The sequence below is a fragment of the Calonectris borealis genome, chromosome 2 (genome assembly GCF_964195595.1).
Source record: "Calonectris borealis chromosome 2, bCalBor7.hap1.2, whole genome shotgun sequence".
Lineage (NCBI taxonomy): Eukaryota > Metazoa > Chordata > Aves > Procellariiformes > Procellariidae > Calonectris > Calonectris borealis.
The window spans coordinates 151780845-151796012 of NC_134313.1; the positions used below are offsets into that span (position 1 = coordinate 151780845).

Sequence of the window (15168 nt, forward strand, 5' to 3'; positions counted from 1 at the left end):
GTGGGGAAAACAAACAAATTACCTTCTTTGATGGTTGGGAAAAGAAAGTGATTGATAATTACTGCCTGTAGCATTTTACCCCCTAATTGTGGTATTCAGCCTACATTTTCTGGCTGCGTTTAGGCACTTCTTTAGAAAACTATGCAGATTTGATTTAGGTGTTTCAAGTGATGTAAAGCCCTCTGTCCTAATTTCCATTCTACAGACCATCTTCTGCACTTAGGTTTACTCCATAGTCCTGGGTAGAGGATACCTCTGGATCTACCGGGATCCAGCTATTCTTCATTTGAGCTCTTGCAGCATGCCTCCCTGCAAAAAAGCAGACTAAAAGCATTGAATGAATACTATTCATGGGTTGCAAACTCATCCTTTGCTTACCCAACACCCTCTTCCACGGGCATTCCTGCATTACTCTCTGCTGTGAGAGAGGATTTATAGGAGCTTATAAAACTGAAATGGGGTCATGTAAGTAATATTGTCATCTTGTCTCAAAAAGATTTTGATACTTCTTTCCTTCTAGCACTTTGCCCAGAATTTTGTCCAACTGGTAAAAGGATTTAGATACCATTCCAGCTCCAGTCTTGAAGTACTATCTTTTAATGGCAGTTGTAGAGCAAAAAAGCAAAAGAGGGAAAAAAGTGTGAATTTATCACCGGACCTTGTTATGTTAACTATGAAAGATTAAGGCAATAGTATGAAAATCATAAATAAAATGGAATAAATCACAAAGTTTTACTTTTGCAGATGAGTCTTGGAAATCAGAGTATTGGAGTATATGCGTATGCAGTAAAAGCTATGTTACCAATTAGTATTTAATAGCCTTTTCCTTTGGAGTGAAGAAAACCTGTCATTGTCACTACTTACTGCCTGTTCTCTATCCTCAGCTATGCTGCATGTAAAGGCATGTGATATATTATGAGAGATATTTGTATATCTCAGTGCAGACTTGTAGTTTGTGAAGGGAGATAACTAATACAATGTCATTTTATGTTGTTGGTGGAGAGCTCACCTGTGAGTCATCACATTATTTGAAAAGTTTTTGTAAGAAATACAAAACAGTTGGAATTAAATTGTCTTGGGTTATGTTTATTCATGAAAGAGACAGAGGCTTTACCTCTGAATAAGCTTAAACCTTGTACGACACCTTTCTATGCTGACGTTGCTTATTCTTGCCTTCACCCCAGGCAATTCTGTGCGCTTCTTAGAGCGTGATGAGACGGATCATTGTTACTTTTTCTCCCTTTTTATCTTCTGCAAAAGTGTTGCACAGAAGGAGCAGACTTCCCCTTGTAGGAGAAATAGGATATGACACCAGAGTCACGTCACTGCGGCTCGCTCGGTGCTTGGACATTTTGCCCTTGCCAAACCTCAAAGCATGCTCTCCCTTTTCGGGAGGAGGTAGCCGTAGCCACGGGCTCCCTGTCCCGGCTGGGGAGAGTGCTCCAGCCTCACAACCCCTTTCCATGGGGGCTCTGTGCTGTCGTGCAGCATCCAGCTGCACTGGTGTTTTCAGAGGTAAACTTAGGTCACGCACCCCTTTATTACTGTTAGTATATTAAGTTCAGAAGAATGGGCTCTAATAATCCTGCTAGCTGTACTGCAAGAAGATGGGAATACCAGAAAGAAAGTGGAGAGAGGCAAAGACTTGTTTCCCAAGATGAAAACCGAGACTGAGGTATAATGCAAGTCTTCAGGAGCTCAGCTGATGCGAGTGATTGAGGAGGAGGCTGTGAGGTGGCTTTCTCGCCGGGCGCAGGTCCTACAGCACTGGTGGGTCTGGCTGACAAAGCAGGAATAAGACTGATCGCTGGAAACTGAAGTTAAGTCAACTTTACCCTGAAGAAACAGGAAGCAATTTGTTAGCACTGAGGGTAATTAAACATCAGTCAATTAACTATGACATAGTCTGTGAAATGAGAATGGATATATTTGCAAAGCCATGTTAGCCCAGGTGCAGCAAGAAAGACTGTATTTACGGGGGTGGTTGTTGCAGGACGGAGGGTCGTGGCAGTCCTGCTGCTGCTGGACGTGGCGTGCCTGAGCCGTCAGCTCCATCAGCCACCTTCGCGGGCCTGCGTGCTGAAATGCCCTCAAATAACACACCCGTAGCACTGGCAGCTCTGTATTAAAGACAGTGATTACAATCAACTGTCGCACTTCAGCCTTTCAGCTGGTAATGATGTGCAGTGTTTAGGAGGATTTGCCCCCCTCCATGTACCTCGGGCTAGGTATGTTTTGAGGTGCTTTTCTTTTTCCCTTCAGGTTTTTTTCATGCGTAAGAGACTGACTGTGCTGGAGACAGTGACTGGATGTGTGCACCATAGCTTTGAGGTTAGGATAGTTTGGGGTTTTTTTAAGGTGGATGTCTGATCTGGGAAATTAAAGGCAGAGAAAAGAACTTTGCTCAGGGGTAAGTCAGTTGGAGCTTGATGTCCTTCACTTTCTTATGCTGATCATCTGGGTAGATCTCATCGCATGTGGGGAGGGGTTTGAAACAAACACTAGTGCAGATGCAGCATTGGTCTCCTGAGATCAGTAATGTCTTCTTCATCTCATTTAAGTGTTTGGCCTTCGTGTGAGGACCTCGCGTCAAATTTAATGGCTTGTGATAGATGGGAAGTCAGACAAGATAATCAAATGGTCCCTGTTGCCCTAAAGCTATGAAATCCTAAATACTGAAGAGTGAATTAATAAGCGTGCATCCCGGCAGAACAGATTGGGCAGGCCTGAGAAGGAACAGGAGTGCCACTGCTGTCAACTCTGATTGCTTTCATACTAATCAGCTGTCTTAATGATAGCATCAGCATGGTCTGGGAAGGTCAGAGAGGCACTTTTGGAGGAAGGGGATGTACATACTGTTGGAGAGGTCATTGATACGTTTACAAGTTGGAAGTTCTACACTAGCCCTCTGCTCTTATATCTGCCTTCACGAGCTGGTGCTCTACAAGGAGTAGAAACAAAAGCTTTACAAACCACGACCTGTGACCATCCACGCTGGGTTAGAAATCAGACCCGCAAGGAAACAAAGCTGTAACAATTTATTCTGCTTGTCTTTATCTCTTTTCAGACATTCAGATTGTCTTTTGTGGTGTAGTACTGCCTTTGTGGCAGGAGACAGGGAGAAAGCGTAGTAAGAACAATTAAAATGCCCAACTCATTAAGTCACAGTGGCGCTGACTTCTCCCGTGATTTTAGTCTAAGTCTCAGGAAAAAATCTAGTTCTTGCCAGTGACATTGTGGAGAAAAGTCAAATATATGATTGGATACAGCCCAGAGATGAATAAAATGAATAGTGTTCCCAAAAAAGTGACTTTTCAAGTAAGACCATCATCATGAATTGTGTGAATGCTCTGGGTTGGCAATACCGCTACCATTGTGTTAATTTCTAATAATTATTTACTAATTATTTTATTTAAACCATTCTTTTTTGGTAGAATATTTATCAAAATTGCCTGTTGATAAGTAAGTACTTATGGTAATCACAACATAGCTTGAGCTATTATATTATTTCTGGACCCAGGCTCCATCAAAGTACGCTTTGTATTTCCTATTAATTCAAGCAGTCACCTGATAATCTTATAAAATCCATTGGTAAGAGCTGAAATAAAGGATCTCTCATGATTCTTTCAAAGTATAATTGTACTTCGCGGAGAGCAACTCTCAATACCTTTGATCACTAAAGCATGCCGCCTCGTACTTTTACAACCAGACCCTGCAGACATACGTGAAACCAGCAATAGTCAGTGTTTCAGGTGTTAAGCCTGTTCTTCTGGCACTGCGAAAAAGTTGGACCAATTTGAATCCAAACTCTCACCAGAGCTCTGTTTGAGTGAATTCATCCAAAAGGGAACTTATCAAAACCAAAATGCTTTACACTGGAGAGAAATAGAATTTGAATGTAGAGCAGATGGACTTAAAAGTGACCTTCTCCCCTCCCTTTCTTCCACCTCCCTCAGAAACAATTCCCTACACTGTGCCTTCCCACCCACATATTGCTTTTTATTTGATTAAACTCTAGTGATTGAAATTTCCGCAATGTAAGGCACATTTTCTTTCACAGAGTCATTTGTTTGGTACCTTACAAAAACAGATGTTCATATTTTCTATTTCTGTGTTTGCAGGCTGATCTCATTCCTTATCGTAGGTGATCCTGTATGGGAAGTGTGATGTGTGAAGGGCTGGCCAGGCTGGCAGGCGCGAGGAGGAGCTGTAGTGCACCAGGGTCTTCAGTTCAAAGTTGACTGTGCTGGTGGCAATGTACTAATATTAATGTTAGCCTGGTACGGTGGGATGACAACATTAGGGGGGGTAAAAAGTCTGAAATAAGGTGTTGCATTACACGAGTCAGAAACATGCATCCTGTAATTACGCTCATTTAGCTCTGTTCCATCTTACCTCGGCTGGCGGGAAGGGAAGTCATGTTAAAGTGTATCTAGAGTTAGCTTTATTGGGATTGTCCCCAATTAGAGGGAGATAAAGTTATGGATGAAAGAGAAGAATCACCTTTTTTTTTTTTTCCCTCCCCACTTGAATGTTAGTGCTTCTTTGTGATGACGACAGTCCTTTTTCTCAGGGCATGCACAAGAGTTTACTGCTTTCAGACCTTTTAATTTATGTAAAAAATTGGAGGGGGAAGAAGGAAATAAGAATAGAACTTGGAAAACAGGAAATCTAACCTATTTAACATGATGTAGGTGTCCAGGTATGAGAGTTGTGAGCTTGAGCAAAATGTCTTTTGGAGTGAATGAAGGATGCTCTGTTACTTGGAGATGCGTAAGGCACTTAACAGCACAGTGCTTGTCGGCAGGAGGTGGGCTGGGACACTGCATCCTTCTTCGTACCTGAGAGCTCGGCGATGCCAAGTGGCAGGTGATTATAGCTGCTACCGAACTCCACTTGAAATGGAATTGGAAAGATGAATGTATCTTCTGCCTAAATATCTCATGTTCAACCTCTTAGTGACTATTTTTAAGAGTTGTTTTAGTGATTAAGGCTGGTGGCGGCCTTTGGCACCACTGTCAGTCTCTGAACTTCTGTGAAGAGCTGAAACCTGTAGGTCTGACAAGACACAATGAAATTCTGTTGTGGAGATGTGTAGAGAAGCTCATACTCAATTTTCTTTTTTGCTTCAGCTGGAGTGTTACCATTTCACTCCTTTGGCTAATTTTTCCTCGCAAGTATGAGAGTTCTTAACCAAACTGGAATGTACGGAGTATAAACTCTCCACAGATTTTTTAACAGCGAAGGTAATTTCATGATAAATAATCCCAGAGGTTGTATTAGATTGTTTGTCATCGTAAATTTTAAAATCAAGTTCAGATGTTTTCCTTTAATTTAACCACTGAATAGTTTAACCACTATCCTTGCATTAGAAATAGGAGCCAGTTCATTGAAATCCCCTACTAAGCAGATGAGGCCAAATGATCATAAAGCTCACCTTCACATCTTAAAAATCTGTGATTTCTTGTTGTACAATACCAAATCAGTAGACAATTAATTTTAAAACAGTGTAAACCTCTTTCTCCCCAGATCTACTTGCATGGATTTGTGTCGATAGACCTCAGAGATTTTTTTCATTTTGCTTGTACAAGGTAGTGGTTAGTATTATATCATCTTTGATAATATACTTCTTTTAGGAGTGAGTCTATTTCAGTATTAAGTATTGAGAGACCACACCGAGGACTGCAGTGAACTCGCTGAGCACAAACGAGAATAGAGATGTGCTCAAATGAATTGCACTGAAGCTGCTCTCTGCTGGCCGAGGTGGAAATCAGAGTTTTCACCACCCTCAGTGCTGTTTTTCCATAGTTAAAGATACTTTCTCCGTTTCAAATCTGACCGGTTGGTAGCAAATGGCCACCCGCAACTCCCTGGCATGGAGGGGAGGTTTCCTGACCCGCTGGGAGGATCCTCTTGATGCTCCCCTCCTCCAGGGCAGGCCCAAGCCATCTCTGGCTGCGTAATGGCTTGGAGAGGTGCTGCAGCGTGTCCCGCTTGAGTGCTCCTAATTCCTCCCAGACTTCTGCCTCACACTCCAGGTCTAATATTTATTTTGTTTCTGGACTATAGTAGGTTAGACAGTGTCAGGCTGGTTCCTGCGCAGAGCATTCATCACGTTTTTCTCAGTGGCTACAGGATTTCACATGGACATTGAGACAGGTCTTTAATTATGGAATGCTGCTTCTGATTTAACTATTCATAATTAACTTCCCAGTTTTTTTAGTGGTGAATAATTGCTAGAGCCATGGAGTCATTGTTGTATATTGTAAGTTTGACTAATTGAGTGCAGCCAGTATTTGTTAATTGTTCCTTTACGCACATGCTAAACCCAGAAGTGCATTGTTTTGATATTGATGGGTCCAGATCTGAGCACAGTAATTAAAGAGACCACTGTTATTGTTGATCCCGGAGACAAACAAATGCTGATTGCATGCTGTGAACTGGTTAATCAAGTTTATTTAACTTGTCGTTAGTGATTCATCCCAGTGACTGTGCTGGGGAGCTCTTTATTTGAGCCTAACAAACAGTATAATGGTTCCGGCTGTCTCCAGTTTCTCAGCTGCTAACGGAGTTTCACTAATTCTTTTAAATAGACCTAGGTAACATCTTAAGGAATAGCATTGTTACGTATATTAATTAAATCCAGTTTGGGACCAAGGACTTTTCCCTTAAAGTGAGGACATGCTTTGAGACCTTCCTGTCCCAACTGTTCCCTGTCCTGAGCAGCAGCAGAGGTGATTATGTTTCCTCTGAGGCTGGGCGGGCTCTTTTGTTTTGTTTGATTTTGATGATAATGAAACATGCTGTATTTAGTCTCACCTTTTGCCAATGTTCTTTAATCCTGTTGAGAGACTACTTTTGCAGCCGCAGAAGTTCTCCTAAGGTGAACACCCAGTTTTCAAGTCACACATCCACAACCAAATAAACAATCTCCCCTAGATCATCTCTGCATTTTGGGAGTCTATATTGCTCAGGCCCCTTAGCAGCATCAGCAATACTGTCAGTCTCAGCCATGGGAGCATCTTGCTGTGGCCGTGAATGCAACAGTTTCAGACCAGGGGTCTGAAGCGCTGTCCGAAGGGGTACCAGGGTGCTCTCTAGGACATGTCAGTGGGGGAGACAAGAGACCAACTCTCTGTCTTGTGCTCTTGGCTGTGGAAACTAATGGTGCTGGCTAAAAGTAGATATCTTAATTTTAACTAAATTTTAATTTTTTTTAAGTCTTAAACTCATTTTCTAGGTTTTTTCCCCCACCGTGGATGGAGGTAAAGCCTCCTAAGGGGCTAGAGTGCATTGATTTTGATCTTATTGAAGGCTCTTGGTACAAAATGTACTGATCTCCAGAGCTAACCCTGTTTCTGTAGAAGGCTGCAAAAGCACCTTCCTTTTAGGCATTTGTAGGCAAGTATGTTTTGTGCTTTCCATTGCGTTAGTTCAGGATAAGGTCTTTTAAAATGCCCTTAGTTTCCTAACTCTCAGTTTCTGAGTCCTGTTTACAGGTAATGTCTTGGTACAGCTTTCATGTTGCTACTCCAGGCAACTGCACTGGCTTTCTTTTCCCATCAGGGGTTTCTGGTTTGTTTTATATTTCTTGTAGTTGGTGGTGTTCAGTGATCAGTATTTCTGTAAGAGCCCTCTTCTCCTTCCAGCTGGCTGTGAATATAAGTTGCAAGAGGCTCATCATGCTTGTCCAGACTCTGGAAAACCTCGGTGTTAAAGGCCCATTCCTCCAGATCACAAAAGGCAACATCAGATAAGTGGGATGGCTGGCCATGACTTCTCCTCCTAAAATAGTCCACAATCAGAATGAGCAGAAGTAACTCAAGGCCAGTAAAAACACTAGTCTAAACACAATGTGTATCACACTGTTTTCTTTATATTGCAGGGCAACTATAGGAGTATTCTGTTGGGAGCACTGTACTACAGACCTTAAATAGCAGTGCTAATGTTTAGATTGTATTTTCATCTTTTCTATATGCCAGATTTCTGGGACCTTTGCCAGGTTCCAAGACCATATAGCATTAATTGTTAAAAAGGAAAATAAATATTTCTTAAGTGCTAGAGAATATGTATGTCTGATCTAATGAGCAATAGTTTTGTTCATTTTTCAGTTGTTAATTGTAATTTACTCAAAGGATTTTTCTGTCTGGAAGGGGGAGGATTAGGGGATGAGGATTCTCCTTGAGCTTCTATATTGAATTTATATATATATACGAAACATTTCTGCATGCAGTAATCTAAGTAGACAGGATGACATTTCTGCCAGACAGAGATGTAGAAGGAAACGTAGGGGAATTTTCCTAGCCTGTCTGGACTGGGTGGTTGAGAGGTCACTGCAAGCCATTTAGCTGATGCTATATTGAAGTCAGAGTTGAAGAAAGCTTGGAAGACCGGATTATGATAGGTCTGTTTAAAAAGACATCCAAGACACTAACTGTTATCTGGTGTTGCAGTATGAGGTTGATTTAAATGAGAAATTGCATATTTTTATTAATATCTCAGTTATGCTTTGTTCTTAACCTAATTCAGAATTTGTCCATGTATAAACTTTCTGGTCTTCATGTTGTAACTCAACACTCGGTTTGTTCCACCATCTCTGGCTCTGCGTTATGATTTTGATAGACTAATTTGGTCTGATATTCGCCACTAAATCAACACATGTGGCATCTGCTAGAATCTGTGGGATTTGATCTCATCCTTCTCAGCCACATTATTTTTTGCCTCACAGCCCGGTGGATCTATTGATTCTCATGCAGGCTTCCTGCCTCTGATCTGCCAAAAGAGAATTACTTATATGTTTCTATATGCTTTGCTACTGAGGCTTCAAAATCCCTCTTAACCAAAGTCCCTGCTTACATATTGCTACCATTCATTTTTATTGGCTTCACTAAAGTTGAATTCCTGTATCTTGATTTTTCCCTAATTCATTCTCTGAGCAGCTTGAAAGAATTCAACAGAAAACAAAACCTCAAAGCGCTTATATAATGAATTACTTTTAAACTAGACGCTAAAAAAGACAGAGGAGCATTTATCAGGAATGTTTGTGGGCTTGGTGGTTACGAGCTTAAAAAAATATTCTGTGGAAAGGCTTTTGTCCCATGACAGAGATTTAAAAGGCTACGGATTCGGATTCCAGCAGAGACTCAGGCCTGTAATCATGTTTGAAATGTTCCCTTTCATAAGGCTCCCCGGCTGCAGCGGGAAGCGAGCCGGCTAGGGGCTCGCCTGCAGAAAAGCCCATCACCTGTTGGGGCCCAGGGCTTGGGGGACTCGTCCGGCCGCCGCCGCCCGCGCTGCCCACCACTGCGGCGGGGGCCCGGGCCCCGGCAGCGCGGGCATGCGGGGCGCTTAGGGGGGACTTCGCACCGGGGAGGGGAGAGTTCCTCCCTCCGCCCCGAGGCTGGCGCGGACGGCCCGGGCGCCGCGGCTTCCAAGTTGGAGCGGGGAGCTTGTGCGGTAGGCAGGGACAATGGAGGAAAACGAAAGCCAGAAACTTGAGCCGTGCCTGGCTTGCTCGACAGACAGCAGGCAGATGAAGGGTAAGTAAGAGAATCAGGCAAAGATGGAGTTACATTTAAACATGCCCCTAGTTGCTGCTTTTTATGACTGGAGGCAGAATGCATGGGAAAAAAGGCATGTCTTTCTTGTGCTAATGGCTCTGCAGATTTCCCCAATACTCTGACTTTGTGAGTTTAACTTTCTCTTTAGAGAGACTTCTGTCTAACCTTTAAAGCACGGAGCGTGCCGTATTGCTGTCACAGTTTGCAGGACACTGCCTGGTGCGGAGGGTGCTGCTGCCGCGAGGGGGGGAGAAATAATGTCACGTTCCCTTTAAATGCTCTGCATGCTTCACCTACGGCAGGGAAATAGGTCTTCTTTCATAAAAGTAGCTTGGAGCTCATCTTTTTCTCGGGGTGTCTTTTAAAAGAGGGAGATTCATGGCAGATTGTCACAGGGTTAGTTTACTTTGTGTGAAACCAGTTGGGTTTGTTTTGGAGCGAAGCCAAGAAATTATAAGCGTGGTTTTCACGGCGGGTCAGCCGGGGTGCAGTTGTACGATTACTGTTGCACTATATATTTTGTCTAAAACGGAATGAAAACTATTTCCTGGTGAATTCTACGTGGGCCATTCCACGTGGAGCGTAACATTCAGGTAGCATGACAAATACCTAATCTAATCTATAGCTATTGTAGTATTTGTGGAGCACCTGTGAACATTCCCGGTTCATGTGTATTGTATTTCCTCATAGGCACTTCAGAAAAAGTTGTGTTACTGTGCTTCTGTGAAGTAAACAGCGCATGGTCGGGTACATGTGGTTTTAAAAAAAAATCACACAACTTTACGAGTATGTAATATCAGAAAACAGTGCAAGAGAACTTAGGAGAAAAAATAGTCTTTTTTTCTTGGGGGTTCATTAATTGCTTGATGCTCTTTTCAGTCATTCTTTATTTTATCTTAAAGAATGTGCATCTGTGTCTGTATATGTTTATGTGTAGTGGGACAGAAATCTTCACTTAAAGGATATGTCTGAATAAGAAAAAAAAAAAAGCCTTCGGTAACATATTTCTCCTGTATGGGTTGTATGAAGCTGCCTGAGATACATGTGGAGCTAGAAGAACAGAGGTCTGACCAGACCGATCCTATGATTCCCAAAAATTTTGAATGCTTGAAAGCTCATAACCAAATGTAGTAGTTTTGGCCCATATCCATAATTTACATTTGAAAGTTCCTTGGAAAGAGAGCTAATTGTAAAGACAGTGGAGTAAATTAGAAACATTCCAAATAATCTCAAATTTACTGGTAGCATAAATATAACGGAGGTGGGTTTGACTCACACTGTTAAAATTGTATTCTCTTCTTTTCTTAAACTTTAAGTATTGAATGTGGTTTGCTTCAAGGCTCAGTTTCATAGTATCAGTATGGGTCAGGTCCATACTTGCTCCTTTCTGAAATTATTCTGAAAATGTTCTTCTCTTATGTCACCTGGGTTGCAAAACAGGACTATTAAAATCTTCACAGCATTTAAAGTAATGAAGCAAAGTGACTTTCCTGACCTTTGTAGACTTCATGGAGGGTGTGACTTAGAAGAATTGCATACCAGGACCTGTTGAAGACCTTTTTTCTTTTTTTTTTTTTTTTTTTTTTTTAATTTCCATGTCACAGCAATTAATTCTTCATGATACTCTTCCTGATAATCCTAGGCATACTGCTTCTACCCTGCAGACCTGGGCCTTTCCTGTAGTTATATCCACTGTAGTAATGGGTGATGTTAAGAAACCTTGAAATTTGTTTTCAGATCAGAGAAGCGACTGAAGCAAAGTGTAAGGGTTACTCAAGCCTTTGGATAACCAGACCCCTCCCCTGTCAATCAGCAAGTCTTGCTTTTTGTTGCCCTTTAGACTTGCTACTTTATTGAACAGAAAGACCTTCAGCTTTTAGCTCCTGAATACGAGGGAGGGAGAGAGGGAGACAAGCTTATCTCACACCTCCGTGTTTTCCATTGGCTTCTCTTTACTCCTTTTCCAAGGAGGGTACTTGCATAATTTATCCTTTCACTACTCTTAGCTCTCTTCTGAGAGATGATCCTTCATCACATGATTCTTCACACATTTCACAGTTATCTGTGGGGATTGATTTTCTAGGCCTATTATCTTCACTTGGAAGATATGGAAAGTTTGCCCACGCTGTTATTGAGCAACTCCAGGATCCAGAAAACCTCTCTCAGTTTCTCCTGCCTGTAGCAGCACTGTGGCCCACACAGGAGCTGTGGAGCTTATGTGCCCCGAGGTGCACGGCGGGGGTTCACCATCCCAGCTTTCAACCTCGCCATCAAAGTCACTTGTCCCTATCTAGGAAGTGGCCAAGGAAGATCTTTTCAGCAATTACTAGGGGAAGGACCCATATTCAAACATGACAGAGAGTTTGGTTTGCAAAGAAAGTCACGTGCTGCTGTGTGCTGTAATGCCGCGGGATCCTGCTGAATGCCCAGGTCAGCTCGCTGGCAAGACTAGCAATTAGTTTGCATAGTTTACATTCCTTTCTTTTCACTGGTATTTATACAGTATTTTCCAAATATATGAAAGAAAAATAAGAGAATTTGTTGATCTTTCTAATATAGTATAAGAAAAAGATGTTATTTTTGATTCCTTCTCAAGGTTTCGCCCAATAACAAATAGTGGTAACACACTTTACTTGATATGTCTCTTTATGTTCCAGATAATTACCTTTTTCTTAAGCTATTGAAATGACTGAAGTGCAGAGTAGGGAAAGGCTTTGCATGAGAGAGATTTAGGACCTGAAATACACATTCATGAACTCTCGGTTGTGTTTGTCAGTGTAGGTTTACCTGCCTTCTTGAGGAAGTGCCTGCCACCAATTCAGTGATTGAAACTGCTGCTGTGACCATACTTTAAGGGTTTATACCAAATTGCTGCACTCAGTCACCCACGCTCACACTGACTCCCTCGAGCTTCAAGGAAATCCCTTATTTATGTCTGCTGTCTTTGTTCCAACAGCCTCAGGGATATAACCTCTGGGCTCTGGGTGCAACAAATTGGAGATGGTAAATTCCAGCCAGCCCCATCCCACTTCTTTTTCCTCCCATGTAAAATCCATTGAAATGACTGTGCAGCTTTCAGAAACCATTTTGACCGAGTGTATCTGGAGTAGCCATGCTTACTTCTCGCAAGCAAAACTCTCCTTTTTGCCACTTTTCTCAAACAAGCTGAGTGTACCTGGCGGTCGGTGCTCTGAATTTTCAGTAATCAGTGAGGCTGGATGTTTTTTAATTGAGTTGTGCTTGGAAAAGTTGAGTTTGTGTGTGTGTGTGTGTACATACAGGTGAGGCTGCTGCTCTGAAGGTTTAACCAGGATTGTGCTTCTAAGAAGATCTTAGAAGGTGCTGCGGAGATCAGAGATGGCGTTTTGAATCTGTGTGAGAGCAAAACTTCCCCATGACCCAAACCTGTTTCCAAAGTCGTGCCTGGATCTGCCCTCATCAAAGCGTGGTGCCACCTGCAGTCTGGGCTCTTGTGTCCAATTCTGCTTTGGGATAGGTTTCCATGCATGCAAACGAGAGGGTGTTGTTGATATTTCGGAGTCCTTGAGCATTATAGGGAGCTTACGGAAACATGCAAAGTCTTTGAGGACCTTCCAGGGCCCAGTCCTGTGAAACCCAAGGGAATTGGTTCCCCGTGTGCATTGGTGGAGCATCACAGTGGCAGCGGCTCCACCGGTGGAGGATTTACTTTATTACCGTGGCTTGATGGTACCTGGGACTTGGCAGGCACACCAGAAAGCTGAAAGATCCTCAGCATAAAATCCTGAGGTAGGTGGTAGGCCGGGTGTCAAACTGACTGACTGAACCATAAAAAGAAGCGAGTAGGTGCCTGTTTCCAAACAGCAGTGCCGTATAAATGGCAGCACGCGGGGGAGACGGTCGCTGGGAGGATAAAGGACTACAAGACGAAAAGTGTCAGACGGAGAGAAATAGAGATGTATTAAAAACACATAGTGGAAGGAGCTTCCCGCTCCTGGGAAGGTGCTGTAAAGGGTTAACACTCACAGGGACGTCTGAGGCTGCTGGTAGAGATGGGGAAGGCCACATCAGACTTGGAGAGGCCTTTTCAATGCTTCTGGTTTTTGTTTTTTTTTTTTCCCATTGCTGACAAAGGAGTGAGGGATTTTTCAAAGGTATTAGGTAACAGGGCTCCAGACTACACTTTTTCATGCACCAGAGGGTTCGTGTTACACAGTTACCTGAAGATAAGCCAGCACTTACATACCCTTGGTGTCTGCCTGTCTCTTTACAAACGTCGTCACGGTCTTTGGTCTTAAAGTAGGTTTTAAAGTTGTAAAATTTATCTGAGTTTTTTTTTCTTTTTATATCAGACAAAACTTGCTTTTATTCTGTTTCTTAAGAAACGGTTTATTGAAAAAGTGATGTAGTATTTTCCAGCCCGCTGTCCTGAGGCGTATAAAATCCAAGGGAGATCCGTGAAATTTAAAGCCAGACCACAGTCAGAAATCAGGGAAAAAAGCCTCCAAAACCCTCTTATTATTTCATAGGTGTTTCAGAGCATGTTGAAAACACACTGAAAAAAGATTAAGGATTTCAAATCTCCTTGTCAAAGGAATTTTATCAGTTAGTATCCTTAACGATACTAGTTACGGGGCCATTAAGTGTACTGGAGCCTATTGAAGAAACCTGTTTCTTCTCCTGGAAAGCATCCTGTAGATTTTAAAGGTCAGGGAATAAGGACCCTGTCAGATCCTCTTTTCAGGTCACATAGTGGTAAAGATGATATAAAAGGAACATCTACTTTAATGATGCTCACTTTTCTGTGAGGCAATACTGCGGTCGTGTGTTAAAAGTATGTAAGTACTGTGCATAGCTTATATAAATGATTATTTCCGGGCCGCTTCTTACAGAATGATGCAGAACATGCCATTGAACGCTACCAGACTTTTAAAAGAACCTAGCTTTTACATTGATTATTTTCTCTTTCTTACTAATGTGAATGTTGGGATTAAGTTCTTATAATATTCTGGTTTGGGGTTTTTGTTTTGTGTTTTTTTCTTCCAGACCAGGCAAAAACCAGTTTGCATGTAACATCACTAGACGATGCAGAATGTCTCCGATCTAAAGAGCTCCTTTCGACCCCGAACAGTCACACTTCTTCTAATTCAAAGTCCACCCGCAACATCCCTCGAAGACATACAGTAGGTGGCCCTCGCAGTTCCAAAGAAATACTGGGAATGCAAACCTCGGAAATGGACAGGAAGAGAGAGGCTTTTCTTGAGCATCTGAAACAGAAATATCCCCACCATGCTACAGCAATAATGGGACACCAGGAGAGACTGAGAGATCAGGTATGAAACTCAAATTCGTATCTTGCTTTTTGTTAAACAGTCCTTATAACTTCTACAAAGTTGAGCGTTACCTCATTACAAAAGCTGAGAATGTAACAAAGCATTAAACAGATCTTTTTTTGATACAGCCTAAGATTCAGTTGCTCCCTTGAAATTCGAAGAAACAATAATAAAAATTCAATATTACCTTGGAATTGTTTGTTGAAAGTGACATTTTTTTGAAGAGCTTTTAATTTTTTTTAGAATATACATGGAGAAGGAGATGAAGGTGAGACTCTTGATCTTAGTACCTGGGT

General features: G+C 42.1%; 1 protein-coding gene across 1 annotated transcript in view; it reads left to right on the top strand.

Annotated features, from left to right (window-relative positions):
• The window catches only part of KIAA1217 (KIAA1217 ortholog), a 245689-nt gene that overhangs the window by 48387 nt on the left and 182134 nt on the right, over positions 1-15168 (top strand). Inside the window, exon 2 of the mRNA XM_075143936.1 lies at positions 14586-14872. Coding sequence (XP_075000037.1) covers positions 14759-14872 — 114 coding nt within the window. The 5' untranslated portion in view covers positions 14586-14758. The remainder of the gene's footprint in view (positions 1-14585; positions 14873-15168) is intronic.